Here is an 8,161-nt window from a genome sequence, read left to right on the forward strand (position 1 = left end):
TGTTTGTGTAAAATCGCAAAGTGACGGTAGATCGGGAAGGTCCGTACATATGCACCAACTAGACAAAAATCTTTAGAAAAAGGACGTGCAATGACAATGTCATAACACTAGGAAATATGATGCTCTCGTTAAATTCGTGATAAATTCAGTTGCTTATGAAAACAAATATTTTTTCATTTCTTCTAAATACTCATTTCCACTGTGTTTCGGATTAAATCAGGCTTTTTGTTTTCAACTTGCTGTTTAAAATGGCTTCTATATGCTGCCACACTGCATGAGCCTTTTCTACACAAGCATTCTGGCGGAATTCAAGTGGTGATGGGCGTTGATTTGCATTTTTCAGCCAAAGGCAAATTATATTTCAGATTACAATAATATTCTGGACACTTTGGATGAAATAAACAGCGTTTAAAATAAAAATAATAGAGATTTCTTTGCTATTATTGCAAGAGAATAATTCATTTTGGCGATTGCAGCGCCAGCAGTGGTCGGAAATATAATCTTTTGACAACAGGCTACTATAGTGAGCAGTTTTGAATTTTTGCTGTTTGAAATCGAACAAGAAAATTAAAGTTATTAATCCAATCATCTTTTTGGCCAGTCATCAAGTCTGACATAGTCTAGTCTCATGCTGTTTTGCTGGGTATAAACCTCCGGCTGGATCCTTTCTTCGACAGGTTTAGCTTCACTTGATGTAGTCAATGAGCTCGTTGTGGTCATCTACATCTCGTGTCAAACGGGTTAGTAATGAGCACATTCCAGGTAGTGCAAGATTCTGGCTTCCTTATCACCCCGTTAAGATATCAATCAATTTCCCGCAGAGAAGCGAATGGTATCGCAGCCTCTAGAAGAACGGCAATTGCTCACCATTTTCCAGAACAGCAACATGTCTCTTTAATGATAATGATGATAATGATCGGAAGATGGGCAATTTAGTTAAATTGATAGGAGGGAGAAAATTCGGTCTCTGTTTTACATGTTAAGGGTAGCTAGATTTTGCGATGGTGACAATCGACGTGAAGACACACGGCCAACTGGACAGTGATCGGAGAGGCTCTGCAGCGAAGGAACACGCCACCGTACCTCCTGGCGATGCTGCGGAACTACTTCGAGAATCGCACGACGAGAATCACACTACGAGACGGACGAAGGTTTGGTCTCGCTACCAGTGTCGGCGGGCGTGCCTCAGGGTTCGGTTCTAGGGTCAACACTGTGGAACGTCATGTATGACGACTTCTCCGTCTGGAGCTGTTCGGGAAGCGTGCGGACATCATCGGGTTTGCTGACGACGTGACGTTCACCCTCATTGGACGGGACACGCAGGACCTCAGCGCCCTTGCTACGAGGAACCTGGAGACGATCGAGCGTTGGATGGGAGGAGTGGGATTGCAGCTGGCCCATCATAAGACCGGCTACATGATCTTCTGCACCCATCACACCCCGCAGATGGGCCAACTACGAGCGGGGACACACACGATCGAATCCACGGAGACGCTCAAGTACCTCGGGGTTGAGCTCTGCCGCAAACAGCACCACGGTCGACATCTAGAGGAGGTTTGCAACAAGGCGACTCGTATCACGAACGTCTTGACCGCCCTGATGCCGAACAAGTGTGGCCCAAAAAGCAGCAGAAGGAGACCCCTGGTGAACGTCGGGAATAGCATTGTCCGCTACGCTGCGCCAGCGTGGGGACGGAAGCTTCTACAGAGGAACATTCACCGCACCACAGCCCAGAGGTCGCATCGCACCGGAGTGCTTCGAGTGGCCAGCGCATTCCAAACGGTTTCATACGACGCCGCCTGCGTGGTTGCAAGCACCATCCCGTTAGTTCTCCTCCTAGAGGAGGACATCCGCTGCCACGACGAAAAGGCAGCGAGAGGAGGTCCAGCACCAGACATACGGAAGCGGCTGCGAGAAGAGACCATGGAGCGCTGGCAACGCCAGTGGATAGCCGGCGCAGAGCAGCAGAGTTCGCCAGGTTTGAAGACAAGGAGGCTGATCCCGGACATCAGCTCATGGGTTGGCCGCAAGCACGGGGAAATAGATTTCTATCTTACCCAAGTCCTAACGGGACACGGGTTCTTGCGGAGCTACTTCGTCAACAAAGGTATCCTGGAGGGCTCGCCTAACTGCCCGGTGTGCGAGCATGACGTGGAAGATGTCGACCACGTGATGTTCCACTGTCCACGGTTCGCCCGAGCACAACACGAGATGCAGCAACAGAGCCACACCCGCTTGACGACAACCTTGCCACGGAAATGTGTGCCAGCCGCAGTACATGGGAAGCAGTCCGGACGGCGCGCGGACAATCTTCAAAAGCCTCCAAGTGAGGTGGAATGAGGAGAGTCCGCCGACGGCCAGAAGACGACGGCAGCAGCGACGAAGGAACGCGGATCAACGGAGGCAGCAATAGCGGCTCCCCGCCACCAACAACACCAGGACAACGGAAAACAGAAGCAGCAGCGGTAGCGACGAATAACCAGAGCAGCAGCAGGAGCTAGGACCCACCCGAGAGTGGCGGCCACGGACGGGTGGATTCGGAACAACAACAGCAGCAGCAGACGGAAGGCACGAAGCGGCAGCAGCAGCGAGGACAACCAGGAAGGACGACGCAGCAGTGGGCAACAGCAAGGGTGCCACGCACACAAGACCCCGCATAGAGTACTACGCACATCAGCGCATCGGCAGGGTTCGGATCAGGTCGAGGAGTGGTTTAGTGCGGTCGCATCGGCTGCTTAACTCGCTTCACGAGTCAAGCATCACGATGAATTCCACATAACCCATCTCGAGGGGCGGTGTTTAGCCGCGATAAGCCCCTCTAGGTGGGTGCCTTTTGAAGGTTCCCTCCCCGTCAACAAAAAAGAGGGTAGCTAGATTTGTCTTTTGTTCTGGCTTCCTATGGCACTCTAATCTACTAGGATGCGTAGGTCCTCCGACGAAAAAGTAGGTTAGCGAAATGGCTTTTCATCTTCGATCGATGCATGTTATGTTCTGGTTTTAATTTATTCTTTTTAAACTTAAACATACTTCTTCTAATAATAAGGCTTTAACACGACGATTAGCACTTTTATATTCGTAATATTAAGATAGGAATACAATGCAATGGATAAATTAAACTGTATCGTCGAAAAAGCTGTTCAACATTGTTGCCACATCCGATGGACGATATTTAACGTACTTGTCGATGTTCTTACTAAACTGCACATCGGAGTACCTAAAAGTAACAAACAGAAAACAAATCTTTATATATAGTATAACCAAAAAACAATTATAAGTACTTACACCTCAAAGAAAGTATTATACTTTGGAACAATGTGTTCGCTATTGTCACGTTTGATCCCCTCTCGCAGGAGCACATCCGGCACAGAGATGGCGCGCTGAGTTTTGACCGCATCATCTAACTCCTTGTTGAAGTTTGAGAACCGATCTTTGATAGTAGCTCGTTCCTTATCCTTCACCTTACCATTGATCGGTCGTGGCATTTCGTCCAGCGGGTGAATAAAGGAAAGCAACTTTGACCACGAGCCCAGATACGCTTTCTTCAGATCTTGGATCATTTTTTGATATCGACGCTCACAGTCGTGCTCGGTCAGTGCCACAATTTCTATCAGGCTGGATCGTTGCAATGATTTCAAGATGTAATGGGTATTATTCAGCTTGAACAGCTGTTTCGTGGCCATATCACCATACTGTTCTGATTTGGTTGCAATTGTGTAATTTAATTCAGCCAGCACTTTCCCTGTAAATGTGAAGCAACGACCGGAGATGTAAGTTCAATTCTTGACAAAGTTATTAGTTGAACGAATGAAATACTTACGGACATAAATACCCAACAGAGCCTTATTTTTCTGTTCAATTGACAGTGCTTTCTGCGATGCAATGCGATCGAGATCGTTCGTGTAAATTGACTCTGTTTGCAGCAGTCCTCCGATAGTGTCGCAATGCTCTTGCAGCTGCTCCAAGAACCAGATCGTGTTCGAAGTTAGTTCGTACACCGTTGCATCGCGAGGAACGTTCGAACCACCACCGTAACTTATCGTACTCGATGTCATGCTGACCATCCCTCCGCCCCCGGCATCGTTACGAACCGATTCGATAAACTGTTCCAAACCCTTCGAAGCCGTTTGCTGCAGACGGTTCAGTACGCCCGATAGCTGCTGCTTCTGCGTAGCATCACAGATACGATCAATGTCTGGTTGCAAAATTTGAACGTGCTTCAGGGCAGAAAATATGCCAAGTGCGGCGGACCATTCCTTGCGTCCGATACTCCGCATCACTTTGGAAGTTATTTGTTCGGCATCTTTTACCACCATCTCGATTGAGGGTTGGGACAGCCGTGAGAATACCTCATTATGTCTCGACGGAGGCACAATATCGTTCAAAAGCTGCCGTTCCCACACTAAAAGCTTTTGAAGTCCAAGCAGTAGTACTAAATACTTTTCAAGCTCCTGATCGTTATCATTGCCGTACTCTTCTGCCGCCAAGATGTCTCCGAAAGAAGAATTCTTTCTCATCGCCAATCCCGCCGACTGGCCTAGGGTTTGAGAGGCTTTCATGAACATCTTGTTAGCTTTCCGCTCGAAACTGAAATAAAAGAACAGCATAAAACACTTTGTAACATAATTCGTAAGAGTCATAAACCCTTGTTATCACTACTTACATTTGCTGCAAACGAGCAGACGTTGTTTTCTTAACGCCCGTTTCCGCCCGTCCATAACCATGTCTTGTGCGCAATGGTTCATTTCCCCAGCTACCACTTTTCTGATGATCTTTCAAATTTTGCAACGATCTCATGATCACTTCCGATCGCTCGTCGCCAAATATTTGCACGTACTCGCGTCGCAAATTATTGTCCAACCATTGTGCAATCACGTTCAGCTCCTCCCGTGCGCTCGGTGGTAGCTGTTTGATCGACGGGCAATCCTCATTGGAAGAATCTTCCTCGATGTAGATCATATCTAGCAGATCGACCGGTTTTAGTGGAGAGTTATGCTTTTTAAGCAACGACTTGAAATGATTATTGAGTGTTTCGCATCCATTATTAAACAGACTCGTTACGTTCTCCAGCTCAACGCTTTGTGGGTTGTTGTTGAGAAAGTAATCTTTTGCCTTCTTCAGCTTATTCAATCCATCCAAAAATGATCCAATGTTGCCCTCGGACGGTCCCTGGTGGATTAGGTTGCACACATCTTGCGAAGCGTCGTAGTGGGACAGTACTTGTTCCATGCATTGTAGCGTACTATCAAGATCTGCAAGTGATAATCATCGGTGTCAGTTCGAGGCGTACTACAATCTCAGCTTTTGATTACTCACTCTGTTGCTGTTTTTGCAAGTTCTTTGTAACATTGTAAACGGGCAGTATAGTATGTTCCAGCTTTCCTAACCGTTGCTCGAATGAGTTCAGAATCTTGGACATGGATTGCGTTAACTCGGAATACTTCTCAACATGATCTTTCAGCAGTGCTTGATTTGTTTTCTCCTGCGACAGTAGCGGATATTACGGCATTGGGATTTGTTTTATGCGCAAACAATTATAAAACTCACCTTTTCCAGCTTAATCTCAATCTGCAGCGTATTTTCAAGAGCACTCATAGCGAATTAATACTTTTGTAAATGTGATGAAAGCAAAATTGTACTCCCATCAAGCAGTGATGACGAAAACAATACCCAAACACGATTGAAGTAGACGAAACACAATTGACAGTGGGAATATAAACAATCGACGAATATCGCACTTGTTTCGTCGATTTTACCACTGCAGTGAATGTTTTGTTGGGCTGCTGAAAAAAGCTTGCGTATTTATCAACTAGGACACGAACAAATTGCCTGTTTGAGATAATTCTGTAAAGTGTTAAAAGTTGCAGATCATCAATTTGATGGATTTGTGCAAACTACAGTAGTTTGCAAGAGCAGTTAAGATTGTTTACCTACTTTACGATTATCCAGAAGAAGACTGCAACGCAACGAAACAGAAGGTCAGTAAGAAAACAATAGACGAAATCGATAGTGGTCAGACGATACAGTTTTTGGTAGTAAAGTGAGCTTCTTCCTTCCAGTCCCCAGAACTTCGAACAAAAAGCTGCATCCGGATTGCGGTATTGCCTTGCATTAGCCCTCAACACAGTGTGGTCCGTAGTCAGGAACATACGAACCCGCCCACAATTCGCTGGGTACTGCGGCGTAGTTGATGAGTACTATCAAATATTGGCTTCTGGTAGCGTTCCGGCTGTTTACGCATTTTTTCATTTGACAATTTAACCGCATCGGGCAGCTAACGTTAGCCAGCGCTACGTCCGCAACCAGCGGCACAAGCTTCTCGCGCACCGCATCACCCATCGGGAATTGCAACTATTCTCTTGCTTCGAATCTCACCGAGGTGGTGGTGTGTGAATCACAACAATTATTGCAGACGCATCTGCAACAACAAAATAGTAGCGCTAGCAATAGTCAGGGCAGTGTCGTTGTTTGCGACAGAAGTAGCAAATTGAATAGCGCCACCATGTTGGATCTTGATCGTCATCCGCTACCGGATCAGCTCGGGTATCTGATCCTGTCCGAGGATGGGTCTGTACATGCTTCCGGCGGTGAGCTGGAAAACGACGAGCGTAGTGCAAATATAATAAGCAATCTTCTCACACTCACCGAAAGGTAGGAACTACACAGCATTGTGCATTAATTTCTCAAATTCTCACAGAGATATTTTTGCTTCATCTTCCACAGTGTTGATCCAGCCATATTCTATGCACGCTCTTGCAGGAAAGTTTCGATCGTTTTCGCTGACCACAGTTTCACTATATGCCTTTCGAACAAACGTATTTACGTCGTAAAGAAACGAAATCGCACAGATGCAACCACTAACAGTGGCATCGAGTCGGATAATCATTCAATACTAGCTTGATTTTACGCGCGTTTTTCGGAGTAAAATAAATATTTGAACGCCTTTGAGAAAGGGTTTACTTTCTATTCACGATTTCCATTTACTATAACGCCAGCATCAGAAACATCCATTGCACGACTTAAACCAGAAACTGGGAGACGCTTTGGTAGTACGATTGCTGCAACTGCTTTTTCAACTCCTCCTGGCTGAGCCACTGGTACTTAACCTTACTGCTGGCAATATTTCCACTCGTTTCCTTTAGAACACTACGGAAGAAAAATACTTTCGCACCTGTCGCTTCGGTACGGGCATTCGCCGGGTATTTGTACTTGTAGAAACCGATCGGTGCATTACCGTAGAACGTCACGTGCAGATGATCACCACAATAGTCTTTTAACGTGCGTTCGGCTGTCTGGCGCATGGATTCTCCCTGCCGGTGGAGACCTTGTGGCAGTAGGTAATGGCTCTTGGTGCCTAGCTTTTGTTCCACTAAAAGCACTAGTGTTTCCTCCAACTTGCGGTCCAGCGATCGAATGTCGTTCTTTTGGTCTGCTTCCGTAACACGTGGTGCTGGTTTAAACCGTGCGAATTCTTCGTTGTAAGCGTCCTCCAAATCTTGGGCAGTTTGTTTTAGTGCTTCCGAATCTAGATCTATCTTGCCTGCCTTCAGCAGCTCCAGCTGTTGCTTCTCGGTTTCTTTGCGAAGTTCGTGATTGGATTTAAGGCTTTTCTCTAGCTCCATTTGATCCAGCATTTGCTACGAAACGACAAGGACGATAATTTGGAGCTAGAAATGATTTTTAGATAGGTTTTACCTTAAATGTTGCCTCTATGGGTTCCAGCGTTTTCGTAACGATGGGTAATCGCTCTACCAGCACACCGGCATAGAGATCCCATTTCTGATCTGATTGTGTTGCAACTGGGGAGGCCTGTGTTGCTAAACTCCTAGCAGAAATTAGCCGTGTCGCGTGCAATAGGGAGCAATTTACCAGAAGCCGCATTTTGTGTGCCTTTCGTAAAATTTGACCGGATTATGAAAGGAATTTGCGCAAAGCAATGTTTATGTTATCGAATGTGACAGCAAGGTTGTTCCGAATATGTTATACTTGGTAAAATACAGTAGAGGTTTTTGCTTTGCGAAGTTTGTCGGAAAACGAGAATATAGGCGTACAACATGTTGTTTTTGTGTAATATATCGTAAAATATTTTACGTTGCTCTTCTCTGTATTTTTAACAATATGTTGTTGTCGGGAAATTGAATGCAGTTTTTTTTAAAACATTTTT

The 8,161-nt window shown here is 45.9% G+C and overlaps 3 protein-coding genes across 3 annotated transcripts; 1 reads left to right on the forward strand and 2 right to left on the reverse strand.

Annotated features, from left to right (window-relative positions):
• Window positions 1–2,997: 2,997 nt before the first annotated feature.
• On the reverse strand, window positions 2,998–5,683 carry LOC128302576 (exocyst complex component 7). Its single transcript, XM_053039426.1, has 6 exons — window positions 5,545–5,683; window positions 5,314–5,479; window positions 4,661–5,249; window positions 3,818–4,584; window positions 3,283–3,739; window positions 2,998–3,214 (listed from the first exon to the last, which is right to left on the reverse strand). Exons 1-6 carry the CDS (start codon window positions 5,590–5,592, stop codon window positions 3,112–3,114), a joined length of 2,130 nt encoding a protein of 709 aa, XP_052895386.1. The 5' UTR covers window positions 5,593–5,683; the 3' UTR covers window positions 2,998–3,111.
• A 70-nt stretch (window positions 5,684–5,753) lies between these two features.
• LOC128302244 (ragulator complex protein LAMTOR4 homolog) lies at window positions 5,754–6,957 on the forward strand. The gene is made up of 3 exons (XM_053039022.1): window positions 5,754–5,975; window positions 6,057–6,648; window positions 6,721–6,957. The coding sequence occupies exons 2-3, from the start codon at window positions 6,500–6,502 to the stop codon at window positions 6,896–6,898; spliced, it is 327 nt and encodes a 108-aa protein (XP_052894982.1). The 5' UTR covers window positions 5,754–5,975; window positions 6,057–6,499; the 3' UTR covers window positions 6,899–6,957.
• Window positions 6,885–7,936, reverse strand: LOC128302243 (39S ribosomal protein L46, mitochondrial). Its single transcript, XM_053039021.1, has 2 exons — window positions 7,693–7,936; window positions 6,885–7,634 (listed from the first exon to the last, which is right to left on the reverse strand). The coding sequence occupies exons 1-2, from the start codon at window positions 7,876–7,878 to the stop codon at window positions 7,017–7,019; spliced, it is 804 nt and encodes a 267-aa protein (XP_052894981.1). The 5' UTR covers window positions 7,879–7,936; the 3' UTR covers window positions 6,885–7,016.
• Window positions 7,937–8,161: the final 225 nt, after the last annotated feature.

This window comes from Anopheles moucheti, chromosome 3, assembly GCF_943734755.1.
Source record: "Anopheles moucheti chromosome 3, idAnoMoucSN_F20_07, whole genome shotgun sequence".
In the NCBI taxonomy this organism is placed as follows: Eukaryota; Metazoa; Arthropoda; class Insecta; order Diptera; family Culicidae; genus Anopheles; species Anopheles moucheti.